The sequence below is a fragment of the Diachasmimorpha longicaudata genome, chromosome 15 (genome assembly GCF_034640455.1).
Source record: "Diachasmimorpha longicaudata isolate KC_UGA_2023 chromosome 15, iyDiaLong2, whole genome shotgun sequence".
Taxonomy (NCBI): domain Eukaryota; kingdom Metazoa; phylum Arthropoda; class Insecta; order Hymenoptera; family Braconidae; genus Diachasmimorpha; species Diachasmimorpha longicaudata.
The window spans coordinates 5,006,561-5,027,419 of record NC_087239.1 but is presented as its reverse complement, the minus strand read 5'-3'; the positions used below and the strand labels follow the sequence as shown (position 1 = coordinate 5,027,419).

Genomic DNA, 20,859 nt, shown 5'->3' with positions numbered 1-20,859 from the left:
ATCGTTTATCATGCGAGGAATTATGAGGAACCGGTGGGCACACGCTGAATGATGATCGCCGCACTGACGGATAATTCATTTGGAAATGAGATAAATATTAAGATGCGCTACAACCGCAAAAAAAAAATAGCAGAAATGCATTTCCCCTCAGTCTGTGGAACAAGTTCATGTTTTCCGTGGAGAAGAGATTCCCCGGAGCAGACGCGTTCTCCAAGATTTATTGAAAAAATAGAATACATCATCATTATACTAACAAGAACGTCTCAACATTGTCAGGGATCGGATGGGATGCACTCGTCAGTCTGTCAGATTCCATTGAATATCAAAGCTCTATTATTCGCCGATGACATTCACCTCAGTCCACGAACATCAGCGAGAGCCCCCTTGATCGAGATTTCATATCATGGACTTCACTCGTTGAACAAGAAACTCGTACAATGAAAAACCATCAACAGATACTGAAGAGAATTTTTAATCCAACCTCGTGTTACAAGGAATCTTTTTCTTTGTTGTTATTTTTCCAATGGTGCAAGCTTTCTCACTGGTGTTTCCATAGGACAACTCTTTGTCCGGGACTAACGGTAATTCCTTTTGAGGATTTAGATGGGTAACCTGAGAACCCAGTGAATGCTGGCGATGTCTATTGTACCGAAAAAGAAATCACGTGTGACCCCCGGGGGGGGACAAAGAAAAATTGAGAAAAAAAAATCCCTCGACTGGAGTTGCGGGTACCGTATTGATAATCGATCCAGAATAATCGATATTTCGAGCTACAATATGTGATAGGGAATATCGATCCGATGATTCTTCCGACGATTCTCTGATGATCCTCAGCCGACGACGATTTTCTACGCGAGAGCGGATGGAGATATCGTCGAGACGAGGGAACAACAAATCTCAGACGAGATCTCGCTTCTTAATCCATTGGATTGCAAGAGGGTGGGAGGGGGGAGGGGAACAGAAGGTGAAAAAAGTTGAAAGTAAAACACGCGCGACAGTATCTTGACCGCATAGCGTACGTAGCCCAGATACTGTCTCTGGGTGAAAGTAAATAATGCATTGACTTTGATGGATGCTACGTGTGGATTCATAGCGATGGCAGTTTTTGTTGACCAGCCGGTTGTTTCAACGCACAATTCAACATATGAGACAACGTTATTTAATGGCATCAGCCTCAGGGGCTCGTAATGTGGGGGGAGGTCAGTGTTCGCCAACGTATCCTACGGTGAAACCAGCATTTGCACGAAATGTCATGAAATTTCCATACAGATGTTTTTAATTAAAAAAATCGTAATCCATTGTCATAATTTTTTTTGACGTCTTCACTCAAATGTGTGGTGAATGCATCCTAAAATACCAATTTTTTTCCTGGCACGGTGTGACCACAATTCCCCCTGAAAATAGAATAAAACCGCAGAACAGAAGGAGATTATGTGAGAATGGTACCATAATCTCTCCTCTTCCTTGAAAATCACTATCCCAAAAACCAGTGGAACTCGTTTTAACGCTCCTCAGTCCCTCAAATTAGGCACTTGTACGGCCCCGCGCTCCAACTTCCCCAGAAATCCTCGCAAATAGTCTTGAAAAAACAGAAGATCACTCCAGACAGACCCGGCCAATGGAGACCCACTGGATCGAACTGGGGTGGTCGGGCCCGACGAGTATTCGGTCCCCCAAATATCTAGAAATTATTTGCATTTTATTATGGTGTTCAGTAGTGGCCCAACTCGTCCAACGAAACCCTGGAAAAAAAATTACTTAACAAATCAAAGAAGAATTCTTTTACCCTCAGAACGTACCGTTCCTGTTCATCCCCACAATTTATTGAAATTTCTCGTGATTCAAATTTTTTTCTTCTCGAACCACCGATTTTTTTATTATCCAGATCCCACTGTTTAATACATAATAATGGAGGCACGATGGAAGGCGTTACCGGAAGTGGCGTGCACCAGCTCCCTAGCGATGAATCCAATGCACAAGGGGGCAGAAGGCCGAGGACGTTAGTGAGCATCATGCAACTCTCGTAATCCCTTCTGTGCGCGTGACGAGGTGCACGGTAAGCCACCCTGGCATCTACACCGGCTCAGGAAAACGCGAACCATCCGAGCAAAAGGGCAAATCAACTCGGAATATCCAGTGTTGGGCGCCCTAACGCCTCGGTACATCATTATTGTTGTTTGTGCTATTAATATTAATGGATATGAGAAGGTACGAGTGGTCCGGAGGGGGCGGGGAGGGGGGGTGGTATCTCTTGAGGAGATCACGATGATGTTTTTAATTTTTTTAAAGGTTTCTGAACATTAAAAAATTTAATTAATGGATTGAATTCATTATTCTAATGCATTCATTTATTTCTGAGATGATTAAGTGATGTGTTTTGTGGTGGGGTCCACCAGCTTCTGGAAAATATTCTGAAATAATTTCTTCTGAAGATTTCTAAAAATTTATCAGAAATTAAATCAGTTAAAAATTTTTTTTAACCTGTCAGAATTGCTTAGCTCATCCACGTTTCCCCGCGTGTTATCCGGCCATAAATATCCCAGCGCTGTGAATCACCTGTTATTATTTTAGAGTACACATCGTTGAAATTTTATTACACTTATTGATAAGGCTTTATTCACGGAGAATTCACTCCGACTGTATCATCTACCGAATCACTCTTTTTTACAGAATAACCAGTGGAATGTTCCTTCATTCATCGTGCATATGCACGCAGGAAAATTGATTCCATTGTGTGGTTAGCCACCTGCGCGAAGATTCCACCTTCTTTTCCACCACAAACAACTCACCTGACAAGTTCTCCTTGTGAAGATAGACGTGTGTGGATATCCGAGGAATTGCGACAAATTGTTGTGAAATGTTGAGCCCCAACATTGAGAGAACACTATGCATCGACTGATCACGGGGTTGACTTTGGAAAAATCCCCAGGGGATGAACATTAAAAAATTGACCTGATCAGACCGTGAAAAGTCCAATTGAGATAACCGAAAATTTATAGATTAAAAAAAATTCTAACGACCTATCGACGTCCAGGAGACACCTCTCATTTCCTAATTAAATGCAAATCCAGGGGCTGTCGGGGGTTAAAAAATCCTCATCACACTCAGTCATTAGTCTGTTCATGATATTTATTCCATGAGTGTTTTCTGTACATAACATACAAATATTACAACTTAATCATTACATCAAGACAACCAGTTTGACGGTCTCTCGTGAGACAAGTTGATACCAAACGCATCATTTATCCACCCCCTTAGCCCCCTCCCGCCCCGTTTCCCGACGGTTCACGGCCAGTGTACACCCATGCACACCCTCGGGGCGTGAGCCCCCACCAGGGTAGGATCAATCATACGGAAGGTAAAAATTGTGATGGAAAAATGCCGGTAGATTGACCAGAGCTCACGTTCTTACGGGAACCCAGTAGTTTAACTCCCCGGGGTCGAGGGCGTTTAAAATACCAACCAAGTACACATGTCGTAATCATACATCCGAGGTGTATCGCAAGCGTCACGCGAACCTGCGTAAATTCTTGATGGTAGTTGGTCGGTGCACAAGGGGGGGTGGCAGGGGGGATAGGATATTACGTACAACAGCCAAAGGACAGGAAGAGTCAGAGAGCCGTAACGACTTAATTGATTAAACGTTTAGCGGTGTATGTAGATCGAGGGAGTCACGAAAATTTCCTCAATTGGCTATTACTTCCTGGTGGCCTTGACCTCCCATCAATTCCTGGGGGGTTGGGTGGAGTTTCCGCAGGGGATTTATCTTAAAAAATTTTCCAGAAAAAAAATTGACGGATAAATTCGAAAATAAAATTGTCCAGAGATCCAGGTAATGGAGTAATAAACAATGTAATTTTAACAAACAGTATTGTATATTCCCTCCTCGTCCTCGGTACTGTTTGACACGTCTGATATTTCCGAGTGCGATGCTAACTTGACGTAACCCCGATCTCTCTCATTGGTACCGGTTTTTCCATGCGGTGGTTGCTTGGCTTCCGGCGTAGCTCGATTCCTCCTGGATCGATCGTTCGTTGGCTCGCAGATCTCGGTGTAGATATCCTCGGGCTTGGGTGGTGGAGTCGGTGGAAGTGGGGTCAGGCTGTCCCTGACCTTAGAATAGGGTGGATCCAAGTCTCTAGTCTGCTGCACCTCCAGCACACTTGTTGATACCGATCTCTGTACCTGTTGTCTCGACGTACAACCGGCAATACCCCGGCTGGATAGGAGTGCATTGGCGTCTGATTCTAAGCTTGCGTAACGCTCGGCCGACCTCATGCCAATTTCAGGTCGTATTGCAAACGTGAATGACGCTGATTTTTTAGCTGGATTTCTACTTCTACCGCCGTGCGTTATCCTGGTTAATCGTTCGAGAAAACTTGGGGTTGGGTCACTACTACGGGAATTGCTGCGATCGCGAATTGTCGTTTTCTTGATTTGTTCGAGGCCATTTTTTAGACTTTGGAGGATGGGCTTTGCTTCGGGTTTGGATTTTATCTCCTTCAGGTGGAGCTCTTTTAGTTGAATACTGGGGGCTACTGGCTTTGGAGGCGCCACTCGAGGCTCCGTCGCACGCTGGTCCAGGGCTCGTCTGCAACGGGATCGTCAAATCAAATCTTCAGACTAATTAATTAATTAATTTCAACCGCCAGCGGTCAGTAATTTTTTTACACATATGCTCAATAAAAATGGTAATCGTTAATCGTCTCTTCAAGTCGTTAGTAATATCCTGAGGGATTTACCTGCAAGCGCTCAAGAGCCTCTGCATTTTGGGTGATGCAAGGAGTCGCGTCTCCGACGGACAGCCCAGTCTCGCCCGTTTGACTCTCGGTGCACCGGGCCCAGTTGCCACCAGCTCCAGTAATTCTGGTACAGTTGCACTTGGCAATGGTCGCTCAGGTAGAAGGGGCACAGCACAACCGAGGACGATAGGGCCCCTCGTCGCACACTCGAGTTGCATCAGTCCCGTGTAATCCCTCGGCAGTGGTACCGGCAGGGGTCCAGCGACTAGCCTCACCTGGAGATAAACAACAATTTCTCGACTCACCTTATTTACCTTAAAAACATCAGATCGTGGACTGAAATATAGACGTAATACTTTTAAATGACTCGAATTTTCTTGCGTTTTATTTTTCATCGGATACTTCGCAATGGAAAATTGCAAAACTTTTATCGCTGGTAAAACAAATTTATCGGCCATATCGGTGTATTTAATGATAATTATGGAACTGATTCATGTTAGTGAAAGGTATTACTAACTTGAGCACATGTATGTTTATTAATTGCTCAGTTATTCAATGAATAAATAATATAAACTCACTCGTAATGGTAAATCTCTTCTGGCAAGTTGATGCACTCGATAGAGAACTGCATCACTACCTGTGTCGAGACTACCACTCTGACATGTTGCGTAGAATTCACCGCGTGATGATAGCGGCGCAAAGAGTTCATGACCCTGGGAATCGAGGCACTGAGCGTACTGATCACGCTCCGATGACCTGGAATTTTTTTTCTCCGAGGCACCCGCTGTCACGGCTGTTACACCACCTGAGACTGGTGACTTTCGGGTGTCCTGGAAGACAGCAGCCAGTCGAAGTACTTCACCAGCTCGAATTGTTGTTTTAGTGTAGTGCGCTCTCAGATTTCCACTTTCTGTCGGGCAAAAATTTTATAAATATTCATAAGGCGTATGTCTATCATACTATCAATTTAATAATCAAATTAATGCGATGAAAATCACTAGAAAAGGGAGGGGATAATTTAAAAACAAATTTTAAATATTTTCAATCACATGAATTGTGTTAATTTTTTTTCCTGTATTCGTTTGCATTTTTAGCTGATTAAAAAAATTGCAAAAATTTTATAAACATTTATGAGGCGTTTCGTAGTAGCTATTTAATAAATATAGTAATGCAAAAACCCACCAGAAAAAGGAGGCGATAATTTAAAAATAAATTCCAAGTATTTGCAATCACATGAATCGTGTTAATTTTTTTTCTGCATTCGTATGCACATTCAGCTTACTTAAAAAATTGCAGACTGCAAGCGTACAAACCTGCATAACCTTGTTAATTAAACCACGGGACTTCTTACAAACGTGTGGAATTTTCCATTCCAAACATGAGGGATCCAGAAAAACGTGAGAATTATCGGTACTTCAGTCACCGGATATATATGCTGAGTTGGTTGGTGTGTCTACATTGTTTGCGCAAAGTATAATTGTGCAGACAGGGCGTTAACTATTATTATACATTATGACGATCCAAATAACAATTATCCGTATCAGCTAAGTGAGAGGCTGCGTTATTTTCCCCCCTTTTTTTTCCACTCAGACTAGTTTCTAATGAGCGAAAAAAAAAAAACATCGCATTGAGTTGCAGCACATGAGCTCCGAAGGGAGGCAGTCTAAGTTATGACGGTTAGAATCCAATTTGTATAGACTATTTTCCACTTTTTTACGCACCACTCAGTACCGTGCGTTGGAGGTGCACTAATTTTTCGAAAAATTTTTCACCTGCGTCTATTGCAATCGTCGGCCAGCAATTCGCCCTGAAATAGTTATGCCAAGGCCCTCGGTAAATACAACCTACAATTACAATTGTACACTCTTGAATAATGTGTGATGCTGGGTATAACATTAATAATTACTGGCAGTTAAAAAACTGGGGGAAGAATGTTGCTTTATAGCTTTTTAAACATCTGAGTGAGATCAGCTCTGCCAATGCATGTGCTCATCTAGCACATCGTAACTCCACCCCTAGTCTCCCTGAAAATTTGTTTATTTAATATTCTCTATTATTTCGGAGAATAAAAAGTCCCTAACGCCCCTAAATATTTAATAGAAATTTTTCAATTATTAAAACAAAAATAAATTTTAGATTAAAAGGAGGTCTCCAGGGGGTGAAATGAGGGGTGAAGGTCACTTTTACCACAAAAAATGTCAGTTGTCGTTTCGCCTCACGTTTAACCCTCAGAGCTCCGATTTTTATGGAGATGCGCGTTGATCGTGCGCGAGGATAACGCATCCTGCGATCCTCGTGAACCGCACACGAATCCTATAATAGTTATGCTGTACAATGGCACAACGTCAGAACACACGCATGTACATGTGCACGACGAGGAGAAACGTAGGAGAGCCCTCAGAGGCTTTCACCCGACGGGGCCGCGTGCCTATTACGTTACGTGCTACTCCCCGACTATCGGCCCACGTTTTTCGAACGCAATGCGCGAGGGGCCCAGGACTCCGGGGCCTGCGTCTACAGCACCGGCCACTTGGATTGCATGTAACAGACACATTGACATTCGTGTCACGGCCAGCCACTGCACCCAAGAAAGTATACCATATCCCTTGTCCTAGGCGAGCACATAAGCCCCCGGGGCCTCAACTATTATTGTGCTTTGTCGCGTGCGAAATACCTATTGTCCCTGTCAGCTGACTGGGCAGCTGTTGCAATTCTCATTTTTTTCCCCTCCAGCTCCGTTTGAATTTTTTCGAAAGGCCTCATGCTTCGGTAAAATGGAAAAGAATGGAAATGGGGAAAAGACTTAATGAGTATTTAGGGAAAAAATATAACGTAGACATTGGGGTGATTTTTTTATCGATTGGAAATGTAAAATTCCATTGACAGAAATTTTCCTGAATTTTATTGAGCTTTAAAAGTAATAAAAATTAAATTTGCAAGAGTTGGAGGAGCGACTCGACAGCGACCAGTAGATTATTCCCGCTGTGATCAGACAGACGAAAAATTAATTAATTACCCCTCATTTTATATGAAGATAAATCTTATGTAAATATTAATCCACTAGAGGGTGAAATGAGGGATGAAGCTAAGTCTTACCCCAAAAATTAAAAAGTAGTTGATTGTCATTTCGCAATTTTTATTCAAAATTTCATTCATCGTACCCCTTATTTTCCCGAGAGTCTGCCCCCCTTTATACCCCCAATTTGTGGTACACTCTCTTAATTATTCATCCCTAACGACTGCACAATAAAAACCCCAGTAACTATCGCTAGCGCAGGATCACGCGACAAGTCGTCTTGAAATAGTTGTACCAAGGCTTTCCACGAATATAACCCACGTTATAATTGTAAAATCACGGGAGTCTTGAATCGCGTGCGGCTCTTATTTCGCGTTTTAACGGCCCCGTTTAACGTCAAGCGTTTATGAGCCTGAGAGCCAACTCCGAGTGAAAATTTTTTTCTAATACCCCCCCGTCCACCCCCAGCGGGGATAAACCCCTCGTGGATATTTCAGCCGATGCTATAAACGCGACATAAAATTCGTACTTTCTCTCTTTAAACTATGACGAGAGAATGCACCAGGGACATTCCCCTCCCCTCGTTCAACCCTCGCTGGATCCGTGCAAATTGTGAATTGTGGTTTGTGGTGCGTCATGGTGCGTGCTGTTTTTGTCGCTCATCGTGAAATGCTCTGATGTCGCGAGCAAATGCCGGGGAGGAGGGAGGGAGGAGGAGGAATATGCAAGTGTATTAGTACTGGTCTGCGGCAAACTCCGTGGGAAAGGCTAGACGCCAAATGGCCTCGTGTGGCGAGACCCCAGGGTCATGAGGTTGAATTGCATCACCGTAATGCAGGATTTTTTTTACCCCTTCCAGGGGTAATCCGGAAAGGATTAGTGAGATATCAAGGAATCATATTGCTATTGACTCTCAACTGTAAGTGAGATATTCCCAAGATATTCGCGATTCACCGGAGAAAATCCGTGAATGAAAATATGTCTTCGGAAATATTTTGCGGAAGTCTTTGAGGGAATTATTTAAAACGTTCCGGAGAGGATTTTGATGTGATTTAGAGCAGAAATAAAAATTCTGAATTAGCATTACGTCCTCTGGAATGACATTCTTCTATCGTTTGACAAATGCTCGAGTACCCGGCGCGATACTGGCAGACCGGGGTTCGATTCCCGGCTTAAAGCGAAATTTTTTTCTCTCTGATTGTAATTCTCTTCGAATTTTTTTATTTTTTTTGTGGCGCGTCGATTCTTCAGTTGTTAATCATCATGGACTACTCACCCATTTTGGAGTGAGTGAGAGTGTACGCCCGCAGAGGCTTCGCAAGTAGAAATGCCGGAACTCCGGCTCTCACTAGTGCGCCAATTCTCCTGTAAACTCTAGCATTTCCGGCCCCGCTGTTGTTAGACACCACTGAGAACCAGCCTGAAACAAAAAAAAAAACAACCACAACACTGATTTAACCTTCCGGATATTGGGTAAGAGGGGCACAAAGACTCCGGAAAACTGGCTAGTCTGAAATGCGCGCGCACAACTGCTGATAATCCGCATCGTATTTACTATCGCCATAAAGGAGAATCCGGTGATCTCTCCTGGCTGCGTTATGCATTTGATAAATGCCCCGTTGTTGCGCACACATGGGCCTTTTCACTTTCTCGTGCCAAGGCTCATGTGGGTCAGGGAAGGTGTCTATATGACATCATACTCGCGTCTCCATTTTTCCAGCGTCATGAAGAAACCCGGGACAGCGTATTCAGTAGTGACGGCCGTATTTACACAGACCGTGCGACCGGCAATTACCAAATTTGAGCATTACCACCGATGACTGCATACACCATTCATCTCCACACGCAACCTCAACCGGTATTCGGTGTAACTGTTTATCCTTGTAATTACCACCAGCAGGGGAATAAATTCACGGTACAATCCGGGGGAGAAAAAAATTTTTTTTCCTGACGATTTTCACAATAATTATCGGAAGACTCCTGACAGACCTTCCGAAGTCATCCCTTCTTCCCCAGTACCTCCGAAATATTGTAAACCCCCTTATAAAATTCTTGTTATCAAAATTCATGAATTATTTCCCCATAAAAAAATCACCTGGGGCATTACACCCAGATCCCCCATCCAACGTACGCCCGTCCATAATCGTCTGGACAATTTACAGTCAAATGTAATCATCCATTTCTCGTCGCGCGGTATTTACAAGGAAGAGACACATAATTCGTTCGCGAGCCAGTGACGTTAGAGCGAAAAATACGGGCAACGATTAGCGTACGCGCAAACGCAGTTGCCTCCTCAACTGCAATTTTCCTGCGCGCGCACACCGGCTATATCTCCGCCATCTTGGATTGATTTACAACAGCACGAGGGAGTTGCACAGCACCACAGCCCCAACGTACCAGCGATGATATTTTTATCGGATTGCCGAAGGGGGAGATGAGGAACAGGGGGAGGGATAGGACCTGTTGAGAAATTTATTGGGAGTCTTTTGCTCGTACAGAACTCAAGACAGGACATTACATTGTAATCTTATGCTAAAGAAAGCGAAGTGGAAATCCACTCGACGTGTATGAACGATAAATTCGACCTTGACTCGTATCTCATGCAGGTTACCTTCGAGCATGGAGGCACTGTACACCACTCACGGTGAGTAAATTTCTCTTCATATGGTCTGTACTTGGTATTCCATAGAATGAAGAGCATCAATTGGTGAAGATGCTGTGGGTGCTTTTACATAATCTGATGGCAATATATTCACGCTGAGTAATGAGTAACATCGATGGATTGTGTATAGGTAAATACCTTGTTCAACTGTCTCTATTAAAGGGAGTTTTCTATGGGGGTCACGTGACCAGACTGACGTGTCTAATTACAGGGAAAATTTATTGATTTCTAGGGGGGAGGAACATTATCAAAAAAATCTCCCGAACATACCTTCAACCAAAAATACACCAAAATTTACTGATCACAAATGACCACTCGATCATTGGAACCCGATCGGCCGCAGGGTAATCATGTGATCAGGGTGATCACGTTAATTGCGTCATCGAGTGACACAATTACCCCTGTGAATCGCTCGTCAGTAATCCGCAATTCCACTCGCGGTCGGAGAATGTCTTAATTGAAATCGCGGAAGTTCAGGCATTAGGGAGCAATGGGCTGGTACACTCATGGGCCCCATGGACACCCAGTGGTTTAACGGTCCGTGACAAGAAAATAATTCCTCGATCGTAAACGTCGATAGATCGGTAGATCACTGCTCTCTAAACACGTTAGCCGTTATAACGCTCAATACCAATTCGATTCCAACGACGATTACCGCGAATTCCGTGGAAAAGTTTTCTTAAGTGTTCGGTTGAAGAGAAATAAAAAAATTCACGGCAAAAAAGAAGCATTAAAATGTAATGGGAAAAGTGTTGGGCAACTAACGATCGTGCACGCATTGAGTACCAGTAAAATGCCCCTTATCGTATATAGTCCGCCCCTGTCTCTCCCCAGGACCAAACATTATTGCCAATAACTTTTTGACTGTGCAAAGTGGTCGCAGCGGGTAGTCCCGCGATTACGTACAACAATTATCGTTGAATCGACGAATATACAACCGACGAGAGTGTCGGGTCTCTCCGAAAATCGTTATTGCCCGGCTGCAGGGAATTTTCCAGACCTTCGAAATTCTGGTGGAGGATCATTTCAAGGATTTTTGAACGACCTCAGTGACCGATTTTTTTTCTGTGGGACTAGTAATGCATAAGTGAAAAAATTCAAGTGATTGGAACCTCCGGTGCACCCGTCAACCTCATTGGCCGGAGATAATTGTCGACGATAGTGAAAACACGTGGCCGAATAGCCATTAGTTATGGGTCTGTATGGAGTCAGTCGATAACGCAGCTACCGGTGCAACAGCTGCCACTCGATATTGCACGGTTAATTGGTATCCCCATGCCACAACACCGTTAAACGCCTTTTTACTGATACTTTGAAATCCCACTGATTTTTTACCCTCAAATTGGAGAAATTCGCTGTGCAGAGTACGAGAAAATTATACCAATCAATAAACCGTAAAATGTAGCGGCTAGAGGAGGTTTCAAGTTGAAAAATCGTATACTAAAATGTGTCCCATTGGCTAACAACAGAATCACTGGAATCTCAACTGTTTCTGTAATCGCTGTAATCGCTCAAACTCGAGTCTCAAATTTTTTGTGCTGGACTAACTCCCGGATTATCCGTCTGAATTTCAGAGAACCAATTAAAAGTGATTATGAATTTTCCCGGAGCGGTAAAATCGTAGAAAATTGACTGAAGATTTCTCAAAGATCTTCACGAGACGACAATTTTTTTCGGGGCCAGGGCTTTCGTATCCCCCGAAGGTCCTCCGACGATTTTTCTGAAGATCTCTTCAGGATCTTCGGCGTCTTCAGCCGAAAAAATTTTTCAACACGCCCTCACCCTCGTCCGCATTTTGTGAAGCAATCTCGAGGTGAAAAAAGCCCACAGCTTTATCTGCGAAACCCCTTAAGGGCATCCGACCAATTACAGATTATTCTCAGAATCCTCCGCAGGGTGGCAACCGTAAAGCATCAACTCGAACAGTTTATAGTCCGTATATTTTAGGTGAATATAATGAAAACGACGTTTCAGAGCCGGATGAATAAATCTTTACGTACACCGAGGGCATGTGTACGGGGGAAAAAAAATTCTGTTGCGAGGGAAAAAAAAAGAAAACATGAAAATAAGCGCCAAATGTATTCGGGATGAGAAAATACGAATGGAAGTACACCGCCCAAGTTACGCTGTTATTTATGGTTGGAAGTTGGGATCCGTGAGTCGTGAGGTAGCCCCAGACACTCCATGAGTTCGATCCGTTACTCAACAACGGGGGAGAAAACTGAGTGCTTGGACTGTTTGGTGGTTGTCGTATATATATACCCGTGTGCACGCCTTTGAGAATGATCGTGATAAAGGGGAAGGTTTATATCGTGCCATACGTACTGCTACCATACAATTGTTGTAACGTCAATGCATCAGCAATGAAGCCGATCCTGTTACTTCATCAGTACTGGCCATATTCGTTGTCATTAATATGCGATTAACCAATCTTTTACGAGTTAGTGGCTCATTGAGAAAGGTCGATAGTGCCACGTTCCTGAATTTATCGGCGTTTACTCCTTGCCAGGGTTTACAATCAGATTAAACGCGCCACCGTGATCATTTTAAATTGGAGAGATTGGAATCTCTGGTGAAGTTTTAATCGAGAATTGGGTGGATACTTTGGATTTGATTTGATAGAATATTTCTGGGGATTTGATCGTTTGGTTGGGACAACGATAAAATTTTTTTTTCTGGTGAAGACCTAATCGCAATGAGAAAATATTATTTTTATTAAATATCTGTTTACTTGAGAAAAAGATTTTTTTACTGATCTTCTAATGTTCTAGGACATGATTATGTTAATTATAACGTTGAGTGAACTACTGTAATAATTATGAGGAGTAAATAATTGATGGAAAGTTGTCCTTCGAGAAAATCAGAACTTTAGGATAACGAAATAATTGTCAGTGGAGTTCGTTCAAGGTCACGTGCAAAATACTCGGTCTCTAGAGTAATGATGATTATCATAATTTAAAGATAAGTCGATCCACATGGGGAGTAATTATAAATTAATAATAATAAATTCTTCTTAGCAGGTGGATATTCGGCAAAAATATATTTTTTTCTCCGTTTATCAATTCTGGATGCAATTTTCGTAATCATTTTCTACGCAATATCTAAACGATTTCCTCAATCACTGCGTTGCCGATATGAAAGAGAAAAGTGCTTCCCGAATCCAATATAAAATTCCAACTCGATTCCCACAAATAAAGCACAGGGAAATGGGAATGAATCCGGCAACACACGATCTCATGATTTCTATCTCGATAGTAATATTCGTTGAGTGATGGATAACCTCTCGGAAATGATCAATACACATGTCTGCACCGTGGAAAGTTTTGAGGAGGGACATCATATCGAATAAAAGATGTCGTAACGTACGCTGCATCCCTTTCTCCAGAAACTCACTCTCGGTTTGTAACAATACCCGTTGATTAATGCTGTGAATGCCGAAGGGAAGTGACTAGAGAGCAATCAAAAATCTTATCGGCTTTGGTAAACAATACAAATCTGCCCCACGAGCATTAAATTTTTTTTTACAAAATATCACATTCTCCTGACTCACATGGAGAAAGAAATTCTTTAAAAATTACATGTCTCGTCCGTAATCTGTCAACAAAAACAATATTCAGTGAAAATTACGGAACAGTTACTCCCTTTTTCAATAAACTTTCAGGAAAAAGTGGAACGATCCGGAAAAAAATGTCTTACAGTTCCATAATTTCCACCAAAAATTATTTTAACCGATAAATTACGGAACAGCCACATAATTCTCCTCAATTTTTCTCCCCTTATGAATTTCATAATCTGCCACGTCATCTTCAGCTGATGCACATCAACCACGAAGGTTGAAAATTCTCGTTGGCGCGCCTCCGGGGAATTCCTGGAAATTCATCGGCTGGAATTTCACTTTCAAGGACGACTGCACGTAGACCACTTGGCGATCCAAATCAGTCTCCGACTGGCCCATCGTGTTCGATCCTCCTCGCTTTCTGCTGTGCGGAGGTACTCGTGCAGCATGCAAATAACCCCACGAATTTTTATCTCTCAGTTTCGCCATTCCCCCTCCCCCCTTTACCCACCCGTTCAATCACGTACAAAACGTTGTAAGAACGCCTCCATCCTCAGCACTCACGATCAGGTGTAAATGGTACGTGTCAACGTGTCAGAGGACTATCATACAGCTCGTTCGTACGATGCGTGTGGCATTCACGCACGCTAACTCTTTATCCCTTCTCCTTGGTAACATCGTGGACATCTTTTTGCTTCTTGTAAATCCGACTGCGTGTCAGTCCACCGGGGAAATCACCCGGCAATTCACCGCGCACATTAGTCGTGATTAAAAAATCAAGGATCACCGTAAATAACGATTACACGCGTTGAGAGAATTACGCAATACCAATTTACGAATTACGCAGGGAGAGAAATTTTTAACGAACATTTCAGACCACAAAATGTTTAAAATTAATAGTTAATAAAACGCCAAAGTGTCCAATGACTCATCCTCCCCTGAATGGCCCGAGGATTTCCGCAGAGAATTTTTCGAGGCGCAATTTTTCCGGAAAAATCAAAGTGCCCGATTACGTTTATAATCAAAACTCCTGGGGATTCTCACAGAATGACGTGGGCCCCCCGCAGCTCGTCACTGCGTTCCTTCAAGATCAAACGATCCGTCTTCACATCGACAGAAGTACTCGACAGCCACTATAATCCCAATCCACGTATCGTCCTGAGTCTCACGTCGTGCCCTGTCCTCATGGTGATGTCACTCGGTGACAAGAGAATAGAAGGCGGCAAAAAGTACACCTACACTGTCAGAAGAGATGGAGTCAAACACAGGAGTCAGTGAACAGTCGGTAGATTCAAAAGTCACTGCCATACACGCGACGGTAAATTCGTTGAACAGAAACACCGACACTCCTTCAGCCTCTCATCGCACATAAATTGAATGAGGAATTCCCGCGGTTACCGCAAACGTTGAGAATTCCGCGCACCCTGATTTCCCAATTCATGAGGTACGACTACCAGAAGATCGCAATCACTCAGTGGTGATGAAAATATAAATAAATCCGATATTTCGCATGAACATGAGGGTAATCGGCGTCTCCATCGAGCCACACTGACCCCGTGTGAGACGTGTTAATTATGCCTTCCAGTACTTGGCAATTTGCCGGCTAATTGATAAATAACGCTACTAATTACTCGACCCACTGTAGCCACTAGTCCCGCCAGTCAATTTCATCTTCAACGCGTCAATTTACGGTGGGGTAATCGCTGGTACTGAAGGGAGAGAAATCTTCGGTAGAACTACTGCTCCCTCTGGCGAACTTGTGCTTTCGGATTTTTTTTCCTGTACAGAGGGGGTTCGTACTGTTTCCGGAAAGTTCACTGGAAAAGTGCGTCACTGTTCCCTAATTTTTACCGAATATTGTGACTCGCAGATCACGAAACGGAATTTTCGAAGAATTTTTCGTTTTGTGAAGGGGAATTTTTACCGAAAGTTTCTCCCCGTGTGGTGTGAGGATCCCCGGTGGTTCTCGCCTCTAGTTATGATTATAGGGTTACCCGTGGATACACAACAATGGCACCACACGATCGTGAATCTGATATCAACCCACGCGGAATACGAGGGCTTCCGTGAAAACTCCTCACCAGTTAGTTCTGTTCCAGTGGCTTTGGAAGGTTCGCTTGTACTCCAAGGCGCGTCCGTTACACAATTATCGTGGAAATACAGAAATAGGAAAATTCAGAGTCTCTAAAAACTGTGAAAGCGAGAATACCGGAAGTTCCCGATTGGAAAAATGCTAAATTTGGTTCTCCGGAAGATCCTGATCGCATCTAAAAATGAAAAATAAAAATTACAACTCGTGACGAAGGCTCTTCAGCAAACAAAAATTCCTCGGGGCTGGCCCTTCCAGGTGTTTTCTGTCAATCATCATTCGACTATGACAAACGGCTCGCCCACACATACCTCAAAACTCCCTCTCGGAGGTGGATTGACTCCGAAGTTGTTGGAGGCTGAAGGAATACAAAAGGTCGTTGGGTTAACTAGGAAGCGGCTGCTGATGCGGTTGCGTTTCAAATGGTCTCTCAAACGGTCTTGGCTGGCCAATCATAATTACCATGCTAACTCGCCATGTACTGAATGTTATGTAATGCGCGTGCGTCTTATAACTATCGCGTAACCGCCCACATGGCACACCCCACCGTCGGCCACGCGGTGAAATGGAATTTTTCAGCGAATTTTCTCTTCCATTCGATTCAAAACGAGATGAGATGATATGATCTGGTGGAGATGCCCCAAAAATGAATGACCTCTGGAATATTTTTTATTTATATTTTCTTTAATTAAAGAGAGAGGTCCCAGAGAGGTCCCTGCTCCTCTGTTAATTTTTTACCGAATACAGGAGTGCGATAATAGCCCCTGGAGTCGCGGTATTATACCACCGATGACATAATGACAATCAGCCGTAAATTTGGGGCCCCGTGATCTTTAGCAACAGCTGGGTATTGCCGTCAAGCCACAGGGGAAATGAAAAGGGGTTTTTACTTTCTCTTCCAGCGACTCGCACACATGTGGTGGATATGGGATCTCGACCTTGTCCAGCGAGCGACTCTCGCTCCAAAACCACTCTCATTTTCTTCCGTATCATCGAATATTAATATAGGAGGAACCGTAATGCAAGTGTGCGTGACGTGAATCGTTAATGCAAAAGTAGCAATCACGCGGGTAATTATTTTTGGGGTGGCAGACACTCGATTAACACGAAATCACTTTCGGAGTCGATTGCTTTCACTTTCAGGGAATTTCAGGGTGGCTGGGGATTTTTTGGGGGGTGGAAAGGGGGATGGGGAGGGATACTGATGAGCTAGAGTTAATAATTATTCAATTCACCTCTTTGTTATTTTTTATATTTTAATTAGCCTCATTTTTTTCAAGATTTTTAACAGAATTATTGCATGAGGTTCTTCTTTTGCAAAAATAAATCAACTGGACGATCAGGATATTACGCGGACATTTGCTGGGAATGAGAAATCCCACGTCAGATATTTCCGATTACAGCCATTAGACCTGACATCCTCCCATCCCCCAGCTCATCTGAACCACTTCAATATCCTCTGGAGCCGGAAAATGGAAATAATCATCGAATAAAAATATATTGAAAAATCAAACTCACCGAGGGGGTGAGTGCAATTGAGATTAGATGTACGAGAAATCAGAAACGCGTAACGAATCGAGTGTAATTAGCATAAAGGCGGTAAGAACATCGGCCATTATGGATAACTAGTCTTCCTGAGTATTACCTAATGTTCAAGAATTACTGGGGAATAGGAAGGAGAGGATGATTGTGGGTCTATGAACCCGAGATCTGCGCATTCTAACATCTCAGGGAATTTTCTCTAAAATAAATCACGTGGCCTTGTGCCGAGCCTAAATCATATTCACTGGGGATGTGTGGGCGGTGCGGTGGATGGTAATCATGATTGAGCAAACACGAGGGATTGATTTGCAAGCACTGGGGGGATATATTATATACACGTATATAATGTATTTGTTGCTGAATAAATATTTACTGCGCTGTTAATTAATTATCGAGGGGCTGGAGGTGAATTTCTGAGGAATTTCGCAGAAGAAAATTGTGTGGTAAAGGGGGTCAATATTCGGAATTTTATTTCAATTTATTTTTTCAATTCTTCCCTAACAATTGAGCCCTGATTGAGTTTGAACATGATCATGTTAATTATAACATTAAGTCAATAATAATCCTCCTGCAATAATTATGAGCAGTAAATAATTCATCGAAATTGTTCCCTCAAGAAAATCAGAAGTTTAGAAAAACCAAATAATTTTCAATCGAGTTCATTGAAGATCACGTGCAAAATGTTCATCCTCTGGAGTAATATGATTATCATAATTTAAAGAAATACAATTTTTTTTAAATAAATATTTTTCTAAAGTCAATGGATATTCGAAAAAAATAATTTTTTCCTTCGTGTAATCTAATTTTAACTGTTAACTCAGGAGTATCGCCCTGTCAGTACCTAGTTTATTCGGTGGGCGTCCCTGCAATGGGTAACACAAGAGCTTACAGGCTACTTGGAACTTGTCGATGATACTGGAAGCGCTTAAAGTGCCCAGTGATACCGGAAACGATTAGCAAGATTACGCGATCCCGACCGCCGATCTAGGGAGATGCACCGAGAGGCGCCCTTTTTGCTGAACGTAATATCCATTACAACCACTACCACGTTTCTGATGACATTGGCCTTTGATCCTAATAGTGCATCCGATGTAATCATCCTCCCCTCATTTTCCCCTCGATTCTATTACTTTTCCCATTTTTTCCCCCTTTTTTGCTCATTGAAATCGTGAAAAAAAAAATCACAAGCTCTCATTCTCCTTTTCCCTCGTACGTCAAACGTTGCAGTCTGACCTTGATCTTGAACCATAATTCCAAAAAAACTTCTGGATCATCCAGCGCAACGTCCACTTACGTTTTCCAGTCCAATACTCTTTCGACGTGTAATCACCGGTATTACGTTATGAAGACAACGTGTGCATGACTCTCTAACCGGTGCTATGTGCCTCCCAAGTATTTTCCCGAGATTTATGAGCTAAAGTTTAAAATAGTTAAATCCAGAATCACGACTCACAACACCCAGACATGAGGGGTACGTTGAAACAGATCCATCATATTGTTGTAATGCACAAACCCATTTAATCCGACGTCCTCAGTAAATACCTACGATAATGGCTGACTCGGCGGATTTCACTGAATAAAATTACCTAATGAAAATTTATAACTAATGGCTACACCACCTTTGCAATATCACTCTGTCAATCTGAAACCGCGGAAAGAGCTTTCAGGTAATCACGATAAATTTTTACGCTCCTCCATGGCATGTGCTGTATTCAAATCTATCGTTCAACATTATGAAGTATCATTTCACTGAAATCCACTCCCTAATGGTGTTGCGGCTTTTCGATTTCACTATTTCAAACCCACTGATGATCATAATTACTTTTCTGCATGCGAGACCATCCAAAATGGCGCAATGAGTGGGTAAAGAGATCGTGTTGGCGCTCCATAAAACGTATAGGTTCGGGCAAAGGAGCTGGACAATGTCGGTTTCGTCGGCGACGGTGCACTATGTCGGCTCAATATCGGCTTCATACAGAGCAATAAAATTATTTATTACGCGAACGAAAAATTCCCGGAAAAACCTGGAAATTCTGAGATCGAAAGAATTATTAATTATTTTCTCCAATTAAAAAAAATACAAAGTCTTCCCCCCTCGACATCCAAACCGCACAGTCAAGCGTTCAATCCAAATGCAGTTGTGTGCGATAAAGAAACTCAGTGCGTTGCTCTGTTCATAAAAATATATTTTTTAAATGTTGAAAAATGAACGTCACGCTTTCTAGGTATTTCGTCGGTACATTGTAATTGTACCTTGTAGATTGTAATTGTTATAGCGAGTTTTGTAATTCAAAATCATGGGGAGCGATTCATGCACAATGGTGACTTGTTTTTATTGAGGCTAACGCACACCAGATTCGCTATTTAACAATTATCATATGGGTCCCAGTGGAGGCCACACCCATTCTCTAGGATCCCCGGGGCGTAACGCCTCGTAAATTGGCATTGCTCAAGTACAGGGCATTTGTGCGTTTATGTTTGTACAAACGATTGATAGATTTCCGGCTGATGGGTGTGGTGGGCATACGCACGTGTGGAGCACGTGCCGGCCGTGAAATGGAGCACATTTACCCCCGTTGGATCGTGGAAATGTCTTGGGGGCTGTGCACACGAGTGAACAATACAGAGGACATGGGAGTTGTTCCTGTTTGATGGAGGTTTGGAGCTTTGCACCACCAGGTGCGGTGAACTTCTCGCGGATGTGCAAAGTGCAGGGAAATATTCAAGAAGTCGATGCGCTCGGGGAGACTCCAGTGTCACGATCAATGGATATTTCATGAGATGCGATTTTGTGGGCAGTTCTGGTTTTTCAATTGAGGAATAATGGCGGTACGTTGGTTTAGGTGATGTGGGAGTCAATTTAAAATTTGAGTTTTTGAGTTGACCCCTCCCTGGAGGGTTATCAATGATAAGTGAATCGAGTGGAGATTTAAGGAATAGAATAATAATTAGGTTAGACATGTGTCAGAAAAATCTGTTGGGTTTTAGACAAAAATTTTGTTTAACATCAAAGAAAATAACGTTTCCACAAACTCAATTTTCAACTTAAAAAATTCTTCGGAACATTGTTTTCGATGGAATGAAGTAGAATCACTGGAATAAAATTACCCGAGAATATCCATTTAGTTGGGGTGAACACAGTGTGAACCTTCCATCCCACTGCCTCCCCCGAGGGCACGAATTCCCCTGGCATTAGACGGTAAATATGTGCTCATGCGGGTGCACGATACAGTGGAAATACAGTCACTCTGG

The 20,859-nt window shown here is 42.8% G+C and overlaps 1 protein-coding gene across 1 annotated transcript in view; it reads right to left on the bottom strand.

Annotated features, from left to right (window-relative positions):
• Positions 1-3,111: 3,111 nt before the first annotated feature.
• The window catches only part of LOC135169862 (uncharacterized), a 29,526-nt gene continuing 11,778 nt past the window's right edge, over positions 3,112-20,859 (bottom strand). The window contains exons 3-6 of the mRNA XM_064135250.1: positions 9,035-9,178; positions 5,321-5,652; positions 4,743-5,017; positions 3,112-4,591 (exon numbers count right to left, since the gene is read on the bottom strand). Coding sequence (XP_063991320.1) covers positions 3,859-4,591; positions 4,743-5,017; positions 5,321-5,652; positions 9,035-9,178 — 1,484 coding nt within the window. The 3' untranslated portion in view covers positions 3,112-3,858. The remainder of the gene's footprint in view (positions 4,592-4,742; positions 5,018-5,320; positions 5,653-9,034; positions 9,179-20,859) is intronic.